This window comes from Perognathus longimembris, chromosome 13 (assembly GCF_023159225.1).
Source record: "Perognathus longimembris pacificus isolate PPM17 chromosome 13, ASM2315922v1, whole genome shotgun sequence".
NCBI lineage: Eukaryota > Metazoa > Chordata > Mammalia > Rodentia > Heteromyidae > Perognathus > Perognathus longimembris.
Window position 1 is genome coordinate 54,826,639 of NC_063173.1, and position 24,204 is coordinate 54,850,842.

The 24,204-nt window shown below is 61.1% G+C and overlaps 1 protein-coding gene across 4 annotated transcripts in view; it reads left to right on the forward strand.

Moving 5' to 3' along the window:
• Myrf (myelin regulatory factor) overlaps positions 1 to 24,014 on the forward strand; it is a 28,867-nt gene extending 4,853 nt beyond the window's left edge. Inside the window, exons 2-27 of one of the 4 annotated variants that reach the window (XM_048361145.1) lie at positions 6,457 to 6,544; positions 6,655 to 6,918; positions 9,405 to 9,466; positions 10,311 to 10,581; positions 11,334 to 11,584; positions 11,669 to 11,792; positions 13,352 to 13,547; positions 14,353 to 14,429; positions 14,607 to 14,717; positions 15,121 to 15,211; positions 15,508 to 15,708; positions 15,858 to 15,969; positions 16,492 to 16,601; positions 17,170 to 17,330; positions 17,415 to 17,487; positions 17,693 to 17,781; positions 18,040 to 18,108; positions 18,472 to 18,552; positions 18,700 to 18,788; positions 18,895 to 19,080; positions 19,290 to 19,541; positions 21,241 to 21,328; positions 21,510 to 21,584; positions 21,788 to 21,893; positions 23,107 to 23,181; positions 23,367 to 24,014. In XM_048361145.1, coding sequence (XP_048217102.1) covers positions 6,457 to 6,544; positions 6,655 to 6,918; positions 9,405 to 9,466; positions 10,311 to 10,581; positions 11,334 to 11,584; positions 11,669 to 11,792; positions 13,352 to 13,547; positions 14,353 to 14,429; positions 14,607 to 14,717; positions 15,121 to 15,211; positions 15,508 to 15,708; positions 15,858 to 15,969; positions 16,492 to 16,601; positions 17,170 to 17,330; positions 17,415 to 17,487; positions 17,693 to 17,781; positions 18,040 to 18,108; positions 18,472 to 18,552; positions 18,700 to 18,788; positions 18,895 to 19,080; positions 19,290 to 19,541; positions 21,241 to 21,328; positions 21,510 to 21,584; positions 21,788 to 21,893; positions 23,107 to 23,181; positions 23,367 to 23,447 — 3,383 coding nt within the window. In that variant the 3' untranslated portion in view covers positions 23,448 to 24,014. Of the gene's footprint in view, positions 1 to 6,456; positions 6,545 to 6,654; positions 6,919 to 9,404; positions 9,467 to 9,619; positions 9,739 to 10,310; positions 10,582 to 11,333; positions 11,585 to 11,668; positions 11,793 to 13,351; positions 13,548 to 14,352; positions 14,430 to 14,606; positions 14,718 to 15,120; positions 15,212 to 15,507; positions 15,709 to 15,857; positions 15,970 to 16,491; positions 16,602 to 17,169; positions 17,331 to 17,414; positions 17,488 to 17,692; positions 17,782 to 18,039; positions 18,109 to 18,471; positions 18,553 to 18,699; positions 18,789 to 18,894; positions 19,081 to 19,289; positions 19,542 to 21,240; positions 21,329 to 21,509; positions 21,585 to 21,787; positions 21,894 to 23,106; positions 23,182 to 23,366 lie in introns of those variants that run through there. The other 3 variants (XM_048361142.1, XM_048361143.1, XM_048361144.1) reach the window with 3 other exon arrangements.
• Positions 24,015 to 24,204: the final 190 nt, after the last annotated feature.

The following is a 24,204-nucleotide window of genomic DNA, read 5'->3' on the forward strand; positions in this document are numbered from 1 at the left end:
CAGCTCTGGAAGGGCCAGCTGAGGTCAATGCTAGGGGTCAGGAGCAGTGTCACCAGCCCCTGTCCTTGGGGCCTAACCTGAATCTGAGGGTCTTCATAGCGTGTTCCTGGGGAGAGGCCTTTGGCAGAACCAGAAGGAGACAGACTGGCCGCTCTAGGCAGAATGGCCTCTCCCTGGGGACACCCCCCCCCACCTCAGCTCCTAAGGGGTTACAGCACTGGAGGGGGGTGGCTGGCAGCAGAGACTTCTGGGTAACAGCCCAAATGGGGGCTGCCGATTGGCTGCTGCCCTTGGACTTTGCCCTCCCTGATAAGGCCGGGGCAGAAATCATTAACTGAATCATTAACTTGGGGTGGCCCCACCTTGCCCAGGTAGCCTGCCTCCTTTGATTTTCCTCTTTCCTCCTCCCCAGAGCTTAGCCACTCCTCTGGACCTCAGTTTCCCTCAGTGAGGGGCTGCTCTCCCCTCTCAAGGTCTCCAGGCCCCACTGTTGCTAGGCACAGGCGATCTGTTGGCTGGGCGCAGGGAGGACAGTGGATTGGATTGGCAGGCACTCTGTGCTCTGGGCTTGTCCTTGCCACTCACGACGCCCCCTCGTCTCATCTGTAAAATGGGAACTCGCTTGTCACCCTCATCAGTGGTCACCTTGGAGGAGACTCTGGGAGACTGGATAAGACAGGGCCTGCAGTGCCCGGCCTGGCTACCCCTCCATAAATGGCATCCGATGCCTGGTCCAGAGCAGGTGCTGTGTCCCCCAGGGTAGGTTGTTGCAGTCCAGACTCAGGCTTGGGCCCTGATAGTCAGCACTGTGTGTTTCAGGAAGACTCCCCCCCACCCCCCAATCTCTGATCTCCTCATTATTCCAAGGGTGAGGGGCGCCATCCACCTGTTTGGTACATTCCACATGCAGAGGGACTACACTATGACAAGTCTGGCCCTGGTGCTGGTTTCTGGTCCTCACCATGTCACTCTCCATCCCAGAGATGCAGAACTTGTTCCCGTGGGACACGGGACCTGGGTGGGCAGCCGCCTGGAGTTCTGGGGGGTGGTGGATGGCCTCTCTTTTCTGAGGCAGGATGGACGCTCACTCAGGGTGGCACCAGCAAGGCTGGGGCAGGATCCAGTCAGAGAAAGGGGCTCTTGCTGCATAACTGAGGTTCAGCCAGCCTCTCGGGACCTCAGGGCCCTGCACTCATAGGGTCAAAGCTGTGCACGGCCACACCTCCAAAATGCCAGGCCTCAGAGTGCGAGGGAGAGGACGAGCGGGCTCATGGTGGGAGATGGTTGGGTCCAGAGCCCCCCACCGGCCCCGATGTCCTGCCCCCACTTCCTGGTTGGAGTCTGGGGGTGGGGTGGGGGGGCGAGTCTCATCTCTGCCCTGGTCACTTGGATGGCCACACCCATGACTTGTTGGCTCATTTGGACCTGCTGGCAGCCAGAGTGGAGAGGGCCTGCCCACAGCCACACCAGTGGGGAAAGGAAGTGGAAGGGGAAAAGAAGGGACAAGGTCCTTGTGGGGGACCCTGATTGGCCCGATGGAGCTCTGTCTGGGGGTGGGGATGGCTGGAGCCTGCCTTTCCTTGAGCCAGGTTCACTTGTGCACGTGTGTGTATCATCTTCCGGAGAGGTGGCATGCTTGTACCACACCAGGGCCTTTTTGGCTGCACCATCTGGAGCCTTTTTAAATGCATTGGGCTCTCCTTCCCTATCTTGTCATCTGTCCCCTAGCATGTCAGCTCCCTGGGGGCCTCAGGTCTGGCCTGGTTTGTTTACCACTGTGGCCCCGAGCTTAGCTCTCTGCCGGACACATAATGGAAACTTTCCAGATGGGTGGAGGTCGCGGCAAGTGTGTGGCGGTGTGCAATGTGGTCAGGAGAGCATGTTGGGGTGTCACAGACAGGCGGACGTCACTCTGGTGGACCGCTGTCTATCCCCGTCTCCGCCCCCCCACCCCCGACTTCAGAGCCACTACTCAGTGTGGATGGCCTTCCCATTCTAGGTCCATCAGAGGTATTGGGCGGGGGGGATACAAGTTGGTCCCTTGGTAAAGGTTCTGGAAAAGTGTGGGTTTCCTAAGACCCAGCCATCGCTGGTGGCCTCAGTTGCCCTGAGCTGAGAACCAGGACCATCTTGGAGCTGTGAGCTCCATTCGTGTCCCCCTGAGGACCAGGGGGCAGGGAGCCGCAGGCCGGCTGTGGAGCTCTTGTATGCGAGAGTTGCGAGGAAACAGAAACAGCTGTGACTTGGATTTGAAGACCTGGGGTGCGGGGGGCAGTGACCCGAGAGCCATCCATGTCTTCCATCCAACATGGCCACTGGACCCGATAGGAGAGTCGGTGCAGAGTTGCGAAGTCTCACTGCAACGATCCCACAGAGGCAGGTCGAAAGTCCTGATCAGGGAAGGCGAGAGCCCTTGCTGGTGGACATGGGAGGACAACCCGCCCCCGTGGGGCTGGCTGCGGCTGGGGTCACTGAGGGGGGACTGCAGGCCTGTGTGTACGCTCTGGGCAGGTGGCAATATCTGGGGTTCATGGCGTAGGATATCGGCGTAGTACTGGTCATGCCTTGGACAAACAGGACAGGTGGGGGCCTTTGAGGGTCTCAGAAACTTGCTTGTGGGAAGGCTGAGAAGGATGGGTGCCACCTGGGCTGAGGCGGGCTTGAGGCTCAGGCCCACCCCATGATGCACCCCATTGGTCAAAGGGAAGCCGAGGCTCAGGGTGGTCAGGTCCCTTTCTGAAGGCCACACAGCCGTGCCAAGTGTGTGACCCCAGTGGCTGCCTGGAGCCAGGGCGCATCTCTGATTCTGATGCCATGAGGGAGCACGCAGCGTCCAGGCCTGGGCCCCCTCATGCCCTGTTCATCCCCAGTTCAAACCCACCCGGCAGGCCTCTGGCCCATGGATGCTCAGGTCTTTGCCCACCCTAGCCACAGCCACGTGGCTGAGGGGATTTCCGCCATGTTTGGGCATGAATTGACAAGTGCTCCCATTGACTGGCAGGGGAGGGGGTGGGCAGGGCACAAGCCTCCCACTGTGCCGTGTCCCCACCCTCCCCCCGCCCCCAGGACAATGGCCGGGACTCAGCCAGCAGCCACAGCTGGTGCTGGGGGTGGGGGGGGGCATGAGCACGAGGAGGGGAGGCAGGGAGGGGCCGGGCATGGAGGGACCACCTGGGGCCCAGCCTGCCCCGTGCCCTGCACCTGGCTTAGGTCCCCTCCCCGCCGCCTCTCCTCTCCTGCCCAGCTGGGCGGCCTTAAAGGGAGGAGGGGAGAAAGGGAGGACTCTACTTCCCCAGCCTGCCTGCGAAGGGGCAGAGGGGCAGCGTCGAGCTCCTGTTCTGGGCAGGTGGTAAACAGCCGCATGACCAAGGGCAGGGAGGAGCGGGACTGGAGGAGCTCCTGCCTAGTCCCGGACCCAAGGCCCAGCACGCCCCCCCAAGTTCCTCAGCTTGCCACGTGGGCACACTCATTCCATGTGTATCTTTGGCACACCTACTGGGTGCTAGGATCCTTACACCCCGGAGAGCAGGGGTGGGGGATAGATAGCCAAGCTCTTGCGCTTGGAAGCCATGGGCAAGGTACCAACCCTCAGCCTCAGTTTCCTCATCTGTAAAGTGGAGCGGCCACCCACCTCATAGGAGAGGTTGTTAGGAGAGTTCACTAGGAGCCACAGGAAGGGTACGGTCAGAGTCAGGAGCACCGGCCACGCTGTGGACACTCGCCCTCCCAGGAAGTATGACCTGGAGAGGAGAGGGGACAGTCTGATTGGGAAGTAGAATTGAGGCCCAGGGGGGGGACAGTCAGAGGATCTTCCTGGAAGGAAATGAGAGCCTGCCTGTTGCAGCCGAGAGAGTTGCATGTGCAAAGGCCCTGTGGTGGAGGTTGCATTTGCCCTTGGCTGCAAAGGGTCTGGATTCCTGAGAGTTGTGCAGAGGGAAAGTTTGCAGGAAGTGCTGTGACCAAGAAGAGAGCCACCCATGCTGGGCCTTGGGCAGGGAAGGGCTCAGGGTTTGTCCCAAGTGGTGGGACATGGTTGGAGGCTCTGAGCTGGGGAGGGTCTGTGGGGGGGGGGACAGAGGTGCTGGTTGGCCACCTTATGGTGCCCCTCTCTGCTTGTGGGGCTTTGGCAGCCTGCTTCTCAGGCCCTCTCAGGGGATGTCTTGATGATCGGGGTGGAACCCCTGCCTTCCCCTGACCCTCAGGGGATCCAGTGACATTCCAGGGGCTTGGGGCCACGGTGGGGAGGGGCACCCCAAGAGCATCCCAAGCCCTTGTTTGCGACAGACCCCCGGTGTAGGTGGTGGGGTGGGCCGAGGGTCGCTGCCAGATGGCGGCTGGCTATACAGCATGGGTCAAAGACAAGACAGGCCTCCAAGGCAGGCTTCCAGCGAGAAGAGGTGGGAGGGAGGGGGTCGGCATGCCTCGGGAGGCCCTTCAACATCTCCCCCAGTCCTGCGCCCACCCCTACCCTGCCATCAGCCCCCTGCTCCCCCCTCCGTCCACCCGGCCCCTGGCACGGAGGGTCCCTCCTCCCCCTAACCACATCTGGTTCTTGTTAGGGTCTCCCAGGATGCCTCTGGGGGGGGAGGATTAGGGGCGATTAGGAGTGCTCCTGGCCGGCAGAGGAGGAGGAGGAGGAGGAACAGGAGATGAGGGCTGGGCCTGTTATAAATAGCAGCATCCTGACTGCAACAGCCCATCATTCATTCACTCTCCATTCCAAGTTCAGTCTCAAGAACCTGCAGCTTGGGTGGTGGGGTGGGGGCGGGGTGGGGAGGAGCTCCAGTCCCTCCTCCTGACTCGCTGCCTCGATGGCTTCATCTTCCCTTCCAGCCATTAGGTGGGACTGCCCACGTGGGCCGGGCAGGGGTTGGGGGGAGGCCCGGCACCTCCCCACACCTCCCCTAGAGTCTGACCCTGTATCTGCGGTTGATTCCTCTTTGCTCTGCCGTCTTGGGCAAGATTCGAGCTCTCTGAACAGCGGTCAGGCGCACGGAGGTGTTTGGGAAGTCAGCTACAGAAAGCATTTAGAATAGTGCCGGGTCAGTCAGTAGGACCTGTCCCCATAGCACTGTCACCGTCACTACTGAAAGCCAGTGGGACGCAGTGACTTGGGACACCAAGAGCTTGCAGGTATCACATGCACATGAGCTCCCAGGGCTCAAAAAGCAGGTGGCACACAGTAGGTGCTCAAGAAACGGGAACTGCGGTTGCCAGGGGAGGTTGGGGTGGGACCGAAAGCTGGGGCTGCATCGGGGTCCTTCCCAGCTCCGCAGGGTGCAGCCTCCGGTCCTGCATGGTAGGTGACCTTGGCTACCAGCTGGCTGAGCGGGTGGGGGTCAGCAGGAGGGCCTGGCCTGTGCTAGCAGCTCGTGACTCCTAGGAGGGCTTAGCTGCTCATTAATCACCTAAGCGGGGCTCAGCATTCTTGAAATGCCAGCTGGGGCCAGGGAGGGGACTGGGCTGGGGGGCTTGGGGTCCCCAGGGCTCTCAAGGCTGGGAAGCCATTCCAGTTGCGGAGTTCCCAGTGGGTGCTAGAAATCACCTAGCTCCGCCCTGCCCAACGAAGTGCTCGCTGCCCACGCCCCCATTCTACCAGTGAGAAGACTGAGGCTCCCTGTGGGCTCAGCCCGCCCCCCCCCCGGGTCACATGACAGGGAGTGGCTGAGCTCTGAGCTGAGATTCACTCCTGAATTGCCTGAGCTGGTATGGGGTGCCCCCCCCCCAACTCCAGATCCCAGAAGAGCGTGGGCCGGCCTTTGCCTCGGTGAAGCTGGCCGGCCCAGGTCAGCAGTGTGGGTGGGGCCCGTCTTCCATTATCAAGGTTGACGCATCTCCCTACGTCAGCCCCCTTATCACCTCACCCTCCAGCTCCCCACACACACAAGGTGACCCTGGGAGAGAAGAGGCCAGCACCACCCCCTCTCCTCCTACAGGATGCCCAGGAGTCCTGGGCCACCTTTTCTGAGTCTTCCCCGTCACAGGCCCAGGGCCGGCAGGGAAGGCCCAGGAGCGAAGGCCTCACGCCATGCCTGGCTGGGTGATCTGCGGTGGGCCGTGGGCCTGGCTTCCAAGGGTGGGCTGGGTCCAGGCATTCCTGATTCTAGCCCCCTGCAGCTGGGGGCTAGGCTGCAGGGGCTCCTCTAGTCTCTGGGCCTCCAAGATGTAGGCTCCCACCATGCAGGCCCCGTGCCTCCACGCGCCCACAGTGGGGCCACCTGCCACCGATCACGGGGGACAGGGCAGCGCACGCCCTGGGTCTGAGCACCTTGTGAGAAGACCGAGGGCGGAAGCCTCGGGGATGCTGATGAGAAGCAGAGAGTTGCTTCTGTCTCAGCTGCTGGGGGTGGGGAGGGGGGGACAAGAACAGCTGGCCTCCTCCTGGGATACTAGAGGATGGTGCCCAAGGCTTAGGGCTCCACAAGGCACCACCTCAGCCCAGCCCTTGCCCTGCAGGCCATGACATCAGCGGAGCCCTGGAGCCCTCCAACATCGATACCAGCATCCTGGAAGAGTACATCGGCAAGGAGGATGCTGCCGACCTGTGAGTCACCCCAGCTGCCCCAACCCGCCCCCCCTCCCCCGTGCAGGTCCTGAGGCTGACCCCTGACCCCCCGGGTCCCCCGGAGACTGAGCCTCCTCTCTTCCCCACAGCTGTTTCCCTGACATGGCGGCCCCGCCTGGTGTGGCCTCCTACCCCCACGGGCAGCCCGCCATCCCCAGCTCCAGCGGGCTTCACCACCTGAGCCCCCCAGGAAGCGGACCCTCCCCGGGGCGCCATGGCCCCCTCCCACCCCCAAGCTACAGCACCCCACTCAACTGCAATAACAACAACGGCATGGGGGCTACTCCTAAGCCCTTCCTGGGGGGCTCTGGGCCCCCCATCAAGGCTGAGCCGAAGGCCCCCTACGCCCCAGGGTGAGTGAGGGCAGGAAGTGGGCGGGAACAGCATGCAGGTGGTGGCAAGGGCCCAGGTACTGGGCTGCCTTGTGGGGAGTTGGGGCCAGGGGGGACCCCAGGCTGAGGGGCTGCGTGGGGGGTGGGGGGGGACTTTGTTCTGAGGCAGTCGGCAGACACAAGTGTTCTGAGCAGGGCAGTGATGAGGGCCGGGAGAAATGCTAGGAAAAAAAATCTCTCAAAAGAGCAGCGTGCTGAGGGGAGGGAGTGGGTGAGTCCGGCCACGGGACCTTTCATACACACATGCACAACCATGGGATACCCCACACGTGGCCACGGGACCTTTCACACACGCATGCACAACCATGGGACACCCCGCACATGGCCCCCGTCTGTGTGTCCCAGAGAATGTGGGTGGTGGCTCAGGTGTGGTCCTTCAAGTCCCCCCGGACCCAAAAAAGGCGTGTGGAGCCAGGGCCCTGTCCCCGTCCTGCCAGGGCTCTCTGGGGAGTCTAAGCTCTGACCCAGCCCTGCCAGACTCCAAGGCAGCCCCCAGGCTCATGCTCAATGGTTCAAGGACTTGAGGAAAGTTCTGGATTTCCTGGATCAGAGCCCGGGACCTGTCTCTGCTGAAAGAAGCCTATACTGCTGGTGCCAGCCCTAGCCCTAGCTCTGGCTCTGCCTCCAGCATTTGCCAGTGCCCTGCCCTGGTGACTTATGATCTTTGACCTATATCAGGTCATAGGTGAGCCCCATATGTTTCCTCCACAAAGCCACGATGGAAATGAAGTCTAAGTGGGTACCATGCAGGATGGATTATGATCAATGATAGCCTCTCTTGAGACCCTAGCTTCTGGGAGACAGAAATGGAAGCCAAGATGCAGTCCCTAAGCCCCCAGCCCTAGGATTTACTAAGCATCTTCTAGATGCTCAATACCTCCATTGGGGTGGGTTCGTCTGCCTTCCCCAAGAGCCAGCTCTGGAGGTCCCAAAGGCAACTCGTGACAGGACTCCAATGGCTCCTGGAGAAAGCGGGGTTTGTCCAGAGCCTTCTGGGGGTCCTGAGACCAGGTCTGCTCCCAAGAGGGAGGTGTTCTAGGTGATGGTGGAGAAAGAAAGATTACTTAGTACACCACGGGGCAGGGCATGGTAAAGCAATGGCCCTGCATGCGTATGTCTGTGTTTATCGCCCAGCCTTGAAACACCAAACCAAACCCCACCAAATAGAGGAATAAGGAGAAGTCACAGCTTTTTGTTGTTGTTGTTGGTGGTGGTGGTGGTGGTGGGTGTATGTACTGGCTTGAACTCTGGTCCTAGGTGCTGTCTTTTAGCGTTTAGGCTCAAGGCTGGCACTCTACAATTTGAGCCACATCTCCCCTTCTGGCTTTTTGCCAATTAGTTGGAAATAAGAATCACAGACTTTCCTGCCTGGGCCGGCTTTGAGCCCAGATCCTCAGATCTCAGCCTCCCGAGTAGCTAGGGTTACAGGCGTGAGCCACCTGCACCCGGCTTGATGACAGGGTTTTATGAGGACAAAATACAAGGTCCTACGAACTTGGGGTATTGATTCCAGGGACTGGAGGCATGGCACATTAGAGAAAGCCAACACCATGGTCACAAAGTTCAGGAACAGGTGGGAGATGGTGTTGGAGCTGGGTCGGTCGGCAGGACTGGAGGCTGTAGTGAGGGGTGTAACACTCTCCTGTGTCACCCTCACAGAATTCAGTGTTAGGTCCACATTCTTGATTCAGTTACACAGATCTGTAAATGGGGGCACACAGGTGGTGGTAGGGGCTTATCCAGGAAGGGACTGTAGGATCAAGCTGTGTCCATGAGAGCTTGCTGGCCTTTCTGGTGTTTCCGTGGGCAGAGTGAAGAGGAGGCCAGGGGTAGCCACATTGCTGGAACCCCAAGTGGCCACAGCCTCTCCCTGGACAAGCATAGGGTTTGTGCAGGACGTGTTGACCTCTGGGGCTGGAGTTTGTTCTTTTCCCCCGAACCACTGATAAAACAAAACTTGTAAGAAAAAACTAAGCCCAGGCCTAGCAGAATTGGCTCCCTGCCCGGCCCACACCTGCCCCTGGCAAAGTAGCCCCCAGTGACCCAGTGAACCCCACCCCAGGTCCAGCTCCAAGGGCCTCAGGTCTCCAGACAGCTGAAGGGCCTGGTGGGTCCAAGAAGGGCGGTCAGGCAGGCCTGGCCCCTGGGCTGGGGTCTGTGGCCTTGAATCTCCAGATTGTCTTCCGGGAACTGGTCACTAACTGGCCTAGAGTGGCCATTTGGTCTGAGGGGATCCGGGATAGGACTCAGGAGCCCCCTACCTACAATTTAGCCCTAGGCCCAGAGGTAGGTGTGAGGAGACCTCTGTGCTCCAGCTCTAGAGGGTCTGGGGACCCTCTCTCTAGAGGCACTGTCCAGAGCTTAAGGGCTGGGGGGCTCAGCTGCTAGCCCAACTGCCTCTCTCTCTCTCTCTCTTTCTCTCTCTCTCTCTCTTCCTCCCACTCTAGCACACTGCCAGACTCGCCCCCAGACTCAGGCTCCGAGGCCTACTCCCCCCAGCAGGTGAATGGTGAGTCCAGCCAGAAGCGCCGCCTCCCCCTCTGGGTTTGGGCAAAGTGGTTAGGGCTGGTTGGGGCGGCCTTATCGAGGGAGGGAGGGAGGGAGGGAGGGAGGAGGGCAGGAGGGGGCCAGCCACTGCCCAATGGGCCAGATTATCGCTGGCCAAATACTCCCCTGGCGCTGGCTATTGTTTCCCCACGAGCGGGTGGGGAGCCTGGCCCTGCTTCTGCTGGTGATGCCACCGCCTGGCCGCCCGCGCCATGATGGACGCGCCCTTCGGGGGTAAGTGGACAGCCGGGGAAGGCTGAGGGTGCAGACTGAGCATGGGCCTGTCGTCCGCTGGGCCCACCTCACCTTACAGGGTGCTCAGGGGGTGCCACGGCCCCCAGGCGGTCAAGAACAGAATGGCCGTGGGCAGCTGACTCCCTGAGCCTGAAGAGGGGTCAAGAGTTCTGTTTATCTTACCAAAACATCCCTGGAATGCCTCCGGGGGAACAAAGGGAGCTGCAGGCCCCCTGGAGCCAGGAGAGGGGCTGCTTACAGGAAGGAATCCCGACTGACCACAGCCCTGGGGTCCCGGGAGAGTCCTTTCGGGGACTCTGATCTGAGAGGACTTGGGGCTGGAGGCAGGCCGAGCCTGGCCAGCCCTGGGGAGAAGCTGGTTGAGATGGGGAGAAGGGCAGACACCCCCTGCCCAGGCATTTGCTTCCCTCCCCAGACTTTAGCAGCCCAGCCTCCTTAGCTAGCCTCCAGGTATGACTCAGGAGGGGGCCAAAGACCCTGCCTAGGGAGAAGAGGGTCCCCATGCCAGAGTTCAGTCTCTGATGCCCACTCTCCGTCCATCTCTCCCGCAGACCCCCATCTCCTGCGCACCATAACCCCAGAGACCCTGTGCCACGTGGGAGTGGCCTCCCGCTTGGAGCACCCGCCCCCACCTCCAGCCCACCTGCCAGGCCCCCCACCACCCCCACCTCACTACCCTGTCCTGCAGCGGGACCTATACATGAAGGCTGAGCCTCCCATCCCCCCCTACGCTGCCATGGGGCAGGGTCTGGTGCCCACAGATCTCCACCACGCCCAGCAGTCGCAGGTGCTGCACCAGCTGCTGCAGCAGCACGGAGCCGAGTAAGACCGGGCAGGTGGGGTGGAGGTCAGTGTTGTGGGGTGGGGTGAGGGGGTGAGGGTCTGGGCTCATCAGGGTGGAAGGACAGGGGCAGGAAGGGCAGGGGCTCTGCAGGTAGGGCAGAGGCTGGTGCTTTTATCCCCATTGTCCAGCAAGGCCATAACCAATCGCCAGCAGTTGCCTTGTGGCACCGATAGGCCAACCAAGGTTCTGAGAGGGGGGAAATGGCTTGCACAGAGGGTGGAAGTAGGGAAGGGCAGAGCCAGGACCTGACCCCGGGGCCTGAACACTCGATCCCAACAGCAGTAGCTTTTCCACCTGTCTCCAGTAGTCCTCAGGTTTCTGGAAAGGTCTAGGCAGGGACTCCCTACTGACAGTTTGGCATAGTGAAATGGTATCAATTATTGAAAATTGATCAAGGATACATTCTGCTGGCTGCGACAGTTTTATAAAGCAGAAGCGTGCTGCGGAGATGCCCCCAGAATCTCTCCACTTAGCTCCAAGGAAGGGCTCTCTCCCTGGCCTTTGTGGTCCAGGCCTTCTGGCCTCTTTCTAACCCTGGAGATCCCCCACCCCGCGCCACCCCCACCCACAATGAAGAATGACACCAAGGAGAGCGGTCCCCAACAAGAGCCATGTGTGCATGAGCATAGCTTGAAGAAATAGGGTTGGAGGGGGGAAAGTGTGGGTACTGCCCAGTAGGAAGGGGTTCAGGGAGAGATCATCACCATGTTGCACACCTCTGTCCCCCCAGGCTCCCCACACACCCCTCCAAGAAGAGGAAGCACTCCGAATCCCCCCCCAACACCCTCAATGCTCAGATGTTGAATGGAATGATCAAGCAAGAGCCGGGCACCATGACGGCCCTGCCCCCGCACCCTGCCCGGGCCCCGTCCCCACCCTGGCCTCCCCAGGGCCCCCTCTCACCAGGCCCTGGTTCCTTGCCCCTCAGCATTGCCCGCGTCCAGACACCGCCTTGGCACCCCCCGGGTGCACCCTCCCCAGGTAGGTGGCCAGCCAACCCTTGGCCCTTGGAGAGTGGAACCCGGTCATCAGGGCTCCATGTGGGTGTTTGTTCCTGCCGTCCAGGTCTCCTGCAGGACAATGATAGCCTGAATGGCTCCTACCTAGACCCTAACTACCAGTCCATCAAGTGGCAGCCACATCAGCAGAACAAGTGGGCGACGCTGTATGATGCCAACTATAAGGAGTTGTGAGTGACTGAGGCCCGCACTCCCTCATTCCTCATTTTGGGGCGTCCCAGGGCTCTGCTGAGTTCCTCAGTCATAGACTGGGAGCACGTGGGCACAGAGTGGCCCTATTTTGCGGAAGAGCTTTCCTCTAGGAGGAGCCAGGATTGTGCTTGGCCTGCCTGACCCCTCGTTAGGCCCAGGCCTCCCTAGGGAGAGGGCATCTGCCAGGGCCGGGCTTGGCAGCCAGGTCAGGAGGAGGTGGGCGGGTTTGTGTTGTGTCTGCCCCCCTCCGTCCCCGCCTCCTCCACCCTACCCTCCTGCATTCCAGGAAGGTAACAGGAAATGGAGTGTGAGTGGGGAAAGGCCCTTCCAGAAGCCCCCTCCCTGTGGAAGGAAGAGGTGGGGGGGGGGAGAGACTGGGTGGAGGACTCCCAGGCATTCCCGGCCCACCCTCACTACCCAATGGTTCCCAATTGCCAGCCCCGCTGGGCCCCACTGCCCACCCCTCGCTCCCCCAGGCCACAGGCATAGCAAGGTGACCTCACCACCACAATGGCCTGGGCCACTCCAGCCTCCTAGAGTTGGGTGCCCCAGGCTGTGGGATTCGCTGGGGAAGGGGTTGTCCACTCCCTATGGCTAATTGTCTTATGAGGTCTGGGGAGGGGTCTATACAGTGCCTTCCCCATGGCCTGGGGAAGAATCTCCTACTGTCCCCTCCACACTTCTTGGGCCAACCCTGCCATCCCTCCTCCAGGCCCAAGGCTCAGGGAGTGGGCGCGCAGGGAGCCAGTGTGCCCGAGGCACTTTCTGAATGCTTTGCTAGAGGAGGCAGGTGGTGAGCCTGGGGAAAGGGGTGCTGGTCCAGGCTTTGCTGTAGAGCCTGGCCTGGCCCCCAGCCTGCTTCCCTCAGGTGAGCATCTTCTTCCTGCCCAGCTCCCTCCAGGCACGTCCCAGGCTCTCCTGGAAACCCACCCCGGCACCACTGGTGCCTGGGGACCTGGGGGGAGACGAGCTGAGCCACAAGCCAGCCGTCACCCCCTAAAGGGTCAGACCCAGCACGCCATGGCAGCAGCAGATGGCAAGCTTCAGCTTGTGGGGGAGTCCAGAAGGGCCCCTCTCCCTGTAGGGCAGAGCAGAGGGGGTCAGAATGAGGGTGTCCTGGGGGTTTGAGCACACTGGTGGGCCGGGGCCGGTGTGTGGCGGAGCTGGCGCCTGGTTCCACCGTTTCCACGGCAACCAGCTGTCAGGTTCCCTGAGGTTCTGCAGGCGCAGCCCCTCCCACCCCATCGCCCATGAGGGAGGGGGCTACCAGCGGAAATAGCCACGTAGTACGTCCCTCAAAGGTCTCGCCTGCGTCCCCCCCCCCCACTACCTAGTGGTGCCCCCCCCCGCCCAGGCATGTAGAGGAAAGACTTGTGTCTCTCCTTTCGAAGACTCAGTTTCTGTTTCTGGAAAATGGAGCCAACCCATTGTTGGTTTGAGGATCATGGGGTACAGGCTAGGAAATGGCCCATCTTCGGGGGCTCCTCTGGTGAGTGAGTGCCCTTACCCACCTCCCCCCCCACCCCCACCCCCGCAGGCCTATGCTCACCTACCGCGTGGACGCTGACAAAGGCTTCAACTTTTCGGTGGGTGACGATGCTTTCGTGTGCCAGAAGAAGAACCACTTCCAGGTGACAGTGTACATTGGCATGCTGGGCGAGCCCAAGTACGTCAAGACGCCGGAGGGCCTCAAGCCCCTCGACTGCTTCTACCTGAAGCTGCATGGAGTGAAGGCAGGTTTGGGGGTTGCGAGGAGATGATGGCCAGGACGCTCAGGAAGCCGAGAGGTTCCAAGATGAGGGGAGCACGCACGAGTGCCTGTGTCTAAATCCCACCCCGCCTCATGCCAGTACTGGGGCTTAAACTCAAGGCCTAGGCACCGTTCCGGAGCTTTTTTTCCCCTCTCAGTGCTAGCACTCTACCACTTGAACCACAGCTCCGCTTCCAACATTTTAGTGGTCAATTGGAGATAAGAGTCCTATAGACTTTCCCGTCCTGACGAGCTTCGAACTGTGATCCTCAGATCTCAGCCTCCTGAGTGGCTGGGATTACAGATGTGAGCCATGACACCTGGCTCCACTTCTCCCTTGTACTGACAAGTGTCCGGCTTCCTAGCCCTCTCCCTCTCTTACACCCTGGGAGTCCCAAGTGTGCATCCCCAGCCAAGAACCATCTCTGGCCATCTGCCATGTGCCTTCACCCTGGCTGTGCCCTGCCCTTCGTGCCCATAGCCTCTTCCTTCTTCCATGCCTCTCCCTTTCCTTGGGACATCTTCACAGCAACCCAACCCGTTACTCCTGGCGGACTCCACCCTGTGCCCTGCCTAGGGACATGATTAGCTCTTCCAAGGTGTCTCCAGATGGGGCTGTGTGTACACTCAAGGCTGGGGAATGGGGAGGGTGGAGAGGGGTGTGGCTACTTTGGGTGATGAGGCTGTTCCCCTGTGGGTTCCAGCTAGGCCTGGGTTCCAAGGGTGAAAGCAGGCAGGGCTAAGCGGGGACCTCACCCTGCTGTGTCTTTGCGCCCCGTCTTCCGCAGCTGGAGGCCCTGAACCAGTCCATTAACATCGAGCAGTCGCAGTCTGACCGGAGCAAGCGGCCTTTCAACCCTGTCACGTGAGTGTGTGGTGACCCCCACCCCCACCCCCGTGGATGAGGTGCCTGGGAAGGACCCACCTGGGGGCTGGAGAACTGGAGGGGTTCATCCTAGGGGAACCCTGCTTGCTCCCAGCCAGGGCCTCTCCCTCCCTGTTGTCCCCCAGCCCGTCTGAGCAGGCTGCCTCTTCTCTTCAGGGTCAACCTGCCCCCTGAGCAGGTCACCAAGGTGACAGTGGGGCGGCTGCACTTCAGTGAGACCACGGCCAACAATATGCGCAAGAAGGGCAAGCCCAACCCTGACCAGAGGTGAGCAGCCGGCCCTGACCCCAAGCCCCCACTTCTCAGCAGTGACCAGGGCTCTTTCATCCAGGAGCACGCCAGGCTCAGGGCTCTAGACCTCCCCTACCACCCTTTGCAGAGCCCGCCCCTGACTTAGGGACGGGACGGCAGAAGCCTGGCTTCTCCAATCAGGAGCCGCTCCGTGGGTTCCTGGGGATTTCTGCCCCCTAGTGGCAGCTCAGGTTCCTCCTCTGTAGGATACCAGGTTAATGTCAACTCCTTTTTGGGGGGGGGGGGGAGGGGGCAGGGGGATGAGACAACCAGCATGGGGAACTATGTCTACCGGGAAGGATGGCTGGGCTAGGTGGGTAGAACCCAAAGTGCTTCACCCACTCACCCCCACCCCCGTCCCTATCTCTGTGTATGCCAGGTACTTCATGCTGGTAGTAGCCCTCCAGGCGCACGCGCAAAACCAGAACTACACGTTGGCTGCTCAGATCTCAGAGCGCATCATTGTGCGGGTGAGGGCAGAGGCCTCCCCAGAGGGAACTAAGACAGTGTTTGTGAATCCCACAGTGGGAGGGTGGGGGCGGGGGCATGCCTGTCGCCCTCTGTGAGCAGCAGTGTTTCCTTCACAGGGAAGCATGGAGGTGGCTCAGACCCGGTCACGTCCCGGGGGCTGGACGGCTTATGTGGGGCCTGGTGGAGCCAGGAGACCCGGGCTGGACTAGGAGGGGTGGTGGTGGGTGGGGTTCTGCCTCTTAGGCCCTGCAGGTTCCTGATCCCCCAGGACTGAAGCAGCCCCCACTTGTCCTAGGCCTCGAACCCGGGCCAGTTTGAGAGCGACAGTGATGTGCTATGGCAGCGGGCTCAGATGCCCGACACCGTCTTCCACCACGGCCGAGTGGGCATCAACACCGACCGGCCAGACGAGGCGCTGGTTGTGCATGGCAACGTCAAGGTCATGGGCTCGCTCATGCACCCCTCAGACCTGCGGGCCAAGGAGCATGTGCAGGAGGTGGGGGCAGGGCTCCGGAAGGGGTGGGGCTGGGTGGAAGGGGAGGCTGCCCTCGGAGCTCACCCTGTGACCCCAGCAACAGGTCCCCACTTACCTCCCTCTGGATGATCTCCAAAGGGAGGTTCAATCTGGGCCCGGTTTCCTGGCAGGTGGACACCACAGAGCAGCTGAAGAGGATCTCACGCATGCGGCTGGTACACTACAGATACAAGCCTGAGTTTGCTGCCAGTGCGGGCATCGAGGCCACCACGCCAGAGACTGGTAGGGACCCACTGGGTGTGGGTTGGGGATTGGAAACCCAGTGATCTTGGGCCTCTGCCCACAGGCTCTGGCCCTTCTGTCCCCCCTGAAATCCTGCCTCCAGAAACCCTTCCCCTTAACCCCTGGAACTGCCTCCAGAAAGCTCACCCCTCTAGAAGTCCCTAGAATCACGTTCCGCCCTCCCCCCCGCCCCCAGGTCCTGGAACCTCACTTCTTGGTCACTACAGAGGCCCATGGCCCTGGATCCTTGCCCAGTCTTCCCTTTCCCCCAGAATCCTGCCTCCACCCTCCCAGAACCATGTCCCTTCTTCTAGCATCCCTACTTCCAGGATCCTTCCCCACCCGGCAGCCTCAAGCCTGGCCCTGCGGGCTCTGGGTTGTCTGAGCGATCTCTACAGCTCCAGGGTGCCAAGGCCCAACTCTCTATACCTTCGCCATTCAGGTTGTCCTACCCCATCCTTATGCTGGAGAGATGTGGGCAGCCCCCCACCCCAACCTTTGGTGGGTCCCACCCCTCCCCAGGTGTCATAGCCCAGGAGGTGAAGGAGATCCTGCCGGAGGCAGTGAAGGACACAGGGGACATGGTCTTTGCCAACGGGAAAACCATAGAGAACTTCCTGGTGGTAAACAAGGTGGGCTGGGTGGGGAACAGGAGGGGCCCAGGGGCACTGCGGGCTGGAGGGGGAGCAGCCCTCTCCCTACCCCACAGAAGGAGGGGCAAGTATTCAAGGTGGAGAGCGAGAGGGAGACAGCCAAAGGTCATTCTCCTCCTCCCCCATGTCAGTAAGACACTGACACTTTGATCTCAAGGCCTGAAGGTGGGACTCGCTCATCTTCTGGCATGTTGGAGATCAATCCTCATACATGCTAGGCAAGTGCACTGCCACTGACGTGCCCAGACTGTGCCCTGAGGAGACAGGGCACATGTTTTACACCCCCCACCCCCCCAAATGTCAGTCAAGTGCCCAAGAAGGCACCAGAGGTGGCTGGTCACAGGGCCGAGCTCGGGCTCTGAAGCGTGTGGGGTTCTCCGGGCAGTTGGGCCGGCCTGGGCAGGTGGGCAGGAGGGGAGCCGTGGGGCCGGAGTGGACAGGCCCAGGCCCAGGCCCAGCCCAGGCTTCCGTGGCTGTGGATTGTTGGGCAAGGCTCCCGCCCCGTGGCTCCCGGGCTGTGAGCCCTGACGGCCCCTTGTCCGGGCAGGAGCGCATCTTCATGGAGAATGTGGGGGCTGTGAAGGAGTTGTGCAAGCTCACCGACAACCTCGAGACCCGCATCGACGAGCTGGAGCGCTGGAGCCACAGGCTGGCCAAACTGCGGCGCCTCGACAGCCTCAAGTCCACGGGCAGCTCCGGCGCCTTCAGGTGGGGGCCTGGCTGGGAGTGGGGGTGCGAGTGGGTGGGACTCCCTTCTCAGAGGCACCCTTGACCTTCGTGTTCTTGCTGCAGCCATGCCGGAAGTCAATTCAGCCGAGCAGGCAGCGTCCCCCACAAGAAGAGGCCCCCCAAGGTGGCCAGCAAGGTAAGGGGGGGCACACTCCCCATGGCCTCCCTTTCCAGCAGGTACCCCTGCAGCCTCCCTGACGCCCCCCCCCCCTCGCCTCAGCCCCTGTCTGCCTCCATCTTCTGCCTCACCTCTGGGAAAGTGGATGGTGCTAGGATTGGGTGGAACGGGGCAGGTCCCCTAAGTCTGCCTCTTCCGCTCTTCTCCTCCTCCGGGCCCTCAGGCGTCCTCGGTAGTCCCGGACCAGGCCTGCATCAGCCAGCGCTTCCTGCAGGGGACCATCATCGCTCTGGTGGTGGTCATGGCCTTCAGGTAACTTAACCCCCCCCCCCAGTGGAGCTGCCTGGTGGGGTCCGCCGCAGCTGGGCCCCGGCCCCAGGGGTAGGGATGGCTTGGGGAGGGCTCAGGAAGGCAGACTGCTTCCCGCGTCTCCCCTTCCCGGAATGGGGAGATCCCATTCCAGCTGGAAGTCCAGCGCCTGGGGCCCAGGACCACAGGGCCCCCCCACCCCACCCCACGGAGCTGGAGGGCCGCCCAGCTCTGACTGTGGCCCTGTTTTGTGGCTCCCAGCGTGGTGTCCATGTCCACACTGTATGTGCTGAGCCTGCGTGCTGAGGAGGAGCTGGTGGATGCAGACGGGTATGTCCCTGGAAGCCAGGCAGGGCTCTGGGGGGCAGCCGAGGGCCGGCCACAGGCACCGTGAAGCTATCAAAAGGGGATTCCATCACACACTCATTGCCCACTGCAGGCTTGTTAATGTGGGAGGGAGGATCTCTCTGGAGGGTGGGCAGCCATTCCCAGTCCCTCTGTGGCCTGCTTCTCCGGGGAGGCCATCATGGAGCGCTCTAGTAGAAACAGGAGGTGCAGGGAAGGAGGGCCAGGGCGGGACCTTAGGCTCTGCGTGCCACTGTTTACCTCTGGGCTCTGGGGACCATCTCTGATTGCATCTTCTCTCTCTCCTCCCTTGCCTGCCTCCCTCTTGGTCTCTCTGTTGTCCCTTAGCTCTTTTGCCGTGTCCACTTCCTGTCTTCTGGCCCTGCTCCGGCCCCAGCACCCTGGGGGGAGTGAGGCCATGTGCCCATGGTATGTGTCTGACCAAGTACCCATCCTCCTCTGACTCCTGGGCCCTTCTTCCTGCCTCCTTTCCACCTGCCCTCTACCTCCTCCTCCGTCCCGGGGACTCCAGGCCTGCCTCCCAGCCCCTCTGAGCTCAGCCCACCCTTCCCCCAGCAGGTCCAGCCAGAGCTTTGGGGCCACTCAGCTCCGACAGTCCCCTGTGACCACTGGGGTGCCTGGCGTCCAGCCATCCGTGCTGCTGGGTGCGTGCCTGGATGGGGCTGAGGGCTGAAGAGAGGGACAGGACAGGTGGCTCTGCGGGGGGGGGGGAGGGACACCTCCAGCTCATATAGCCCCTGGCTTCCTCAGTTACCACCAGCCCAACCAGCTCAGCCCCAGGCCCCCCTCTCCGCACCTTGGACCTGTGCTCCAGCCAGCCCTGCCCTGTGGTCTGCTGCTCTGCGCCCACCCCCGGCCCTGCCTCAGAAGCGAGCCTGGGCCCCAGCTCTGACCCTCGTCCCAGTGCCAGCCCCAGCCCTGCCACCAACCACTCAGGTATGACTACCTGGGGTCACCTGCATCCAGAGAAAGGGCCCCAAAGACTCACTGATGGGAAGAGCTCCTGAAGACCGGAACGGGGGCTAGGAAAGGATTGGGGAGTCTCCCTCACGGAACCAAGAGGCACATGGGGTTCACAAAGGAAGCTAGCTGGACAGGAGGCAGCTGCGCCCCTCTTCTCAGCCTGTCCCTGGTTCTGTTCACAGGCTCCAGCCAGATGGCCCTGCTGCCTGTCACCAACATCAAAGCCAAGTCCTGGGGGATTTCAGCCAATGGCATTGGCCATTTCAAGCATCCCAAGAGCCTGGAGCCGGTGGCTAGCCCCGCAGTCCCTTTCCCCGGGGGGCAGGGCAAGGCCAAGAACAGCCCCAGCTTCGGTTTTCGTGGTCGGCCCCGCCGAGGAGCCCCCGAGCCTAGCGTGGGCTCTGCCCTGCCCACTCAGAGCCAGGCCCAGCCAGGTACTTACCACACCCCAACACTTCCTACTCCAGCCTAGTGGGGCTCAGTGGCCAGGGCCTCATTTCAGCCCAGTCATGTGGCTGCCTGAGCATAGAACTGTCAGTCAACATAGTTTTACTGAGCATGTACTAAACCCCAGGAATCAGGCAGGAGCCTAATCTCGCGCCATTCAATCACTTCAAGAATTCTATCCTGTCTGCCCTGGCTCATTTGTCATTGTGGCCGAGTGAGGAAGGTGCTGTCCAGGGTCCTCCCAACTTTTCCTCCAACTCTGTGTGTGTGTGTGTGTGTGTGTGTGTGTGTGTGTGTGTGTGTGTGTGTGTGTGTGTACTGGGGCTTGAACTCTGCCTTGCACTCTCATTTGCTTACTACTTAAGCCACACCTCCACTCTCGGCCTTTTACTGGAGAATCTCAAAGATGTTTCTACCTAGGCTGGCTTTGAACTGTGATCCTCAGACCTCAGCCTCTTGAGTGACTAGGATTACAGGCCTGAGCCACCAGCACATGCTCCAACCTTTGGTCTTAACAAAGCTAGTTTTCCGACTGGCCTCTGAGGCACTGAGGCTGCCTTGCATTGCGGGGGGGGGGGGGGGGGGGTCCAGCCCTGTGGCCGGCAGCTCTGAACTAGGATGGAAGTCTTTTCACCCTCACTTGGTGGCATTTGTGGATTAAAAAACAAAAGCATGGAACTTGTGGCTTACACAGGCTGAAGTTCAAAGTGAAGGGGAAGCCCCAGGGGGAGAGGCTTCTGGGACAGATGTGTCCTGGGCCCAGCACTGCAGGTAGCGGGCAGTGAGATGTGGCCCTGCCCTAGAGCTAGCAGAGACGGAGATGTGACAGCATGGTGTCACAAGGCTGTTCAGGGACTGGTTTGCGAGTGGGGAGAGTGCGTCATCTGAACAAGGGAACAAGCAGGGAGGGGACCAGGGAAGGCTGCCTTACAGGAGGTGCTGCTGGAGTTGTCTTTGAAGGACATTGGAGGTCTGCCCCAAAGTGGGAAGAGTGTGTCTGATACCTGCCGCTAGCTGCTCAGCTCAGGGCATTCTGGGTCCTGCTTGGGGGTCCTTGGGTTGGGCTTCAATGAAAATGCTGAAAATGTGGTGCCAGGGCCAGCCATCCCATCTTCCCAGTTCCTGGCTCCAAGAGTCAGCAAACCCAGGAATGAAGCGCCATGAACAAGAAAGCCTCGTCCCCTCCACCCGCCCCCACCCCCGCCATCGCACGCTTCAGTCCAGTATCAGCCAGCCAGGCTGGCGGGTTCGCTTGGTAACTGCCGCTAGCAGGGGTGGGCTGGCAGATGTCCAAGGGGGCTCTGTGGCCGGGAGCAGCCCGATTTGTGCACAGGGCTCCCTCCCGGCCAATGTCACCCTCCCAGGGCACCACCACTGAACCTAGAGTGGGAGAGTGAGTGCAGGCAGGAACAGAGGCCTAGGAACAGACTCCTGCCTACCCCTGTCCAGGGATACCAAGCTGTCTCTCTGATTCCCAGCGTTCTGGTTCAGGGGAGCAGGCACACCTTAAGCTCCTGGAAACTACCTGCTCCAGGACTGTGGCGAAAGAGACATGCAATGGCCCCAGACATTGTGGCGGTCTAGAAACAATCTGATGCTCATTCCCATGAAGGTGTGAGGAACACTTGACCTTTGTGTGTGTGTGTGTGTGTGTCTCCTGTTTGGTCCCCTTCCTAGCTGTTGCAGACCCTGTGCCCTCCCTGACCTCCATCCAGCTTCTGGAGAATTCCATGCCCATCACCTCCCAGTACTGTGCCGCCGGGGATCACTGCAGGTAGGAGTAGTTCCCTCCTGTCGCTCCAAATAGGGTCCTCAGGCAAGGGGACCTTAGGTGGTGTCCAGACCTCAAGCCCTGCGGGGGGTGGGGGGGACCTCCTCCACCAGGCAGGGCAGCCCCTTTCCTCTGAAAGGCTCCCGTGCAGATGGAGGCTGAGGCCTCACCTTTGCCCCCTCAGGCCTGGAAACTTCACCTACCACATCCCTGTCAGTGGCAGCACCCCACTGCACCTCACCTTGACCCTGCAGATGAAGTAAGTGGACCTGGGGGAGATAGAGGGACGAGTGTGGGAAGAGGCCACGCCCAGAATTGCTCAGTGGTGGTGATGGTGGTGGTGGTGGGCAGGGCCTCTTGTTCGACGAGGTGTGTGCTTCACAGGCTGGGTGGTGCTCATTTCAGGGGTGGGGTTGGGGTGACTCAGAAGCCCAACTCCCTGATATCTGGGCCTCTCCCCAGCGCCTCTAACCCCGTGTCCGTGGTGCTGTGCAGTCTGACGGCCAGGGAGGAGCCGTGTGAGGAGGGGGGCTCTCTGCAGACTCTGCACCCCCACCAGGACACCCAGGTAGGGGCAGCTGGGGAGCAGGCTGGCCAGGCCTCTTCCTGAACGGTGTCTTCAAGGCCTGAGAAGAGGGGGCCTGGGTGTGGAGGAGCCGCAGCCACGGCTGGCGGCCGGGGCGCTGGGAGCTGGGGGCCAGGGGAGGCAGGCTGGGTGCCGCACTGGAGGAGCCAGCAGGCTTCAGGCCCAGGGCTGCCTCGGCGAAGGCTGGCTGGCAGACTCTGGCTCCTCCTTGGCCCGAGAGGCTGTGGGAGAAATTACAGGAGGTAAAGGTAGTTCTGGCCTATTAGTGCTGCTGTTTTTTTTAAGGCTTGAACTCAGGGCCTGTGTGCGGTCCTGTAACTTTTCCCCTCAAGGCTGATGCTCTACTGATTGAGCCACAGCTCCACTTCTGACTTTTTGGTGGTTAATTGGAGGGGAGATAAGAGTGTCATGGACTTTCCCACCCAGGCTGGCTGCGAAGCATGATCCTCGGATCTCAGCCTCTGGAGTAGCTAGGGTTCCAGGCATTGAGCCACCAGGGCCCGGCTCCATGTGTGCATTTGATCAGCGGGTACTGACTGAGGCCTCTGACTCAGGCCCTGTGCAACCAGGCACTTGTCCCTCTCTAGCGAGGGACAAATCATGGTAAAAAAGAGTTACAATCAGGGCTGGGAACATGGCCTAGTGGTAGAGTGCTTGCCTCGTATACATGAAGCCCTGGGTTCGATTCTTCAGCACCACATATATAGAAAAGGCTAGAAGGGGCACTGTGGCTCAAGTGGTAGAGCGAAAAGAAGCCAGGGACAGTGCTCATGCCCTGAGGACTGACAAGAAAAAAAGTTACAATCGTACAGGGCAAGGGAAGGGAGAGAGAACACGGAAGAATAGAGGGGCTGCCAGCTAGCTCCTTCCTTAGACATGGAGCTTGGACCTGAGGCCAAGCCCTAGCCTCATGACTCCCTTTCCTTATCTGTCAAGACAGGGTTCATGAGGTTCTTCAGGAATATGGGGGTGAGGGGACAGTGACTGAGAAGGAGACAGGACCCAGGGAAGGTGACTGTGGAGAGGTTGCAGGCACATGTGCAGTGTGGCTGCCATGTTCTGCAAAGCAGAACAGCCTCAGGCCCGCTCTTCACATATGCACACTGCATATCCTGATGGCCCCGGTGAGAGGGACGCTGGTTAGGATGGGGCCGGGGCTGCTCTGACTGCCCCCCGCTCTGCCTTCTTCCTCCAGGGCACCTGTCATCAGTGGCCAGTGACCATCCTGTCCTTCCGTGAATTCACCTACCACTTCCGAGTGGCAGTGCTGGTGAGCGCGGCTACTTTCCCCCAAGGCCCAAGTCCTCCGGGTGCAGGGGGTGGGGGCGGATGGGGGGAGGGGCTTGGGGGAGAGGAACAGGGCTCTGCAGAGTCTAGGGCAGGGAGTATTAGCCACAGGGTCACCTGCCTGTACCCCTCGAGCTACCTCACCTGTCCCACTGCTCTTCCACCCAGGGCCAGGCCAACTGCAGCTCAGAGGCCCTGGTGCAGCCAGCCACAGACTACCACTTCCACTTCTACCGCCTCTGTGACTAGCCGTGCGGGGCCGGGCCCCGCCCTCCACACTGGATGCCATGGTGTTAGCCTGGAGCCTGCTGCCCCGCGGCTCCGGGCCGTGCCCGCACTGCTCTCCCCGCCTGGGGAAACTGGAAGTCTTCACACTGGAGCAGCTGTGCCTGCTGGCGGCCCTCGCACGACCGAGGGCGGGAGAGATGGACGACCCTCGTCCTGGGCCGGCCGGTCCAGACCCAGTGGCCGGCAGGGGACTAGGGGAAGCGGTGGCCCTGACTTCTCCAGATCCACTCGTGCTGCCTCCGCGTCCGAGGTGGGAGAGAAGACCCGCCAGGAACTCGGGCCCACCCCTCGAAGACGTGGCTGGAGGCTAACGTCCATCTTGAGCAGGCAGCCCGTACCCTTGGTGCTGTTTGTTCCCTGGGGGACAGTGTGATAGTGGATTTAGGGGTTTGACTGTTACGCTGGACTCGGCATTCTAAGCTTTAAGAGCATGGCTCCCCGGCATTCCCAGGGCAGCCAAAGCAAGGCCAGCCCCACAGGGCTGGCGACGACCAGCGACCGCCTGGTGAAACCACCCACAGTCCTTTGCAGGCCTAAGAGGAAGGGCAGTAAGCCGGGTCAGCCTTGGACCCTGGAGCTTGGCATGTCCTCGAAGGGGTGGCACATGGTGGCCGTCATTCTCTCTGAGCAGTGGAGCAGGAATCCCTGCAAGCAGCCGGCTGGCCTGGGCTGGGCTGGGTGCAGATACTGCTGTCATGAATGAGGTCCTCACTAGATG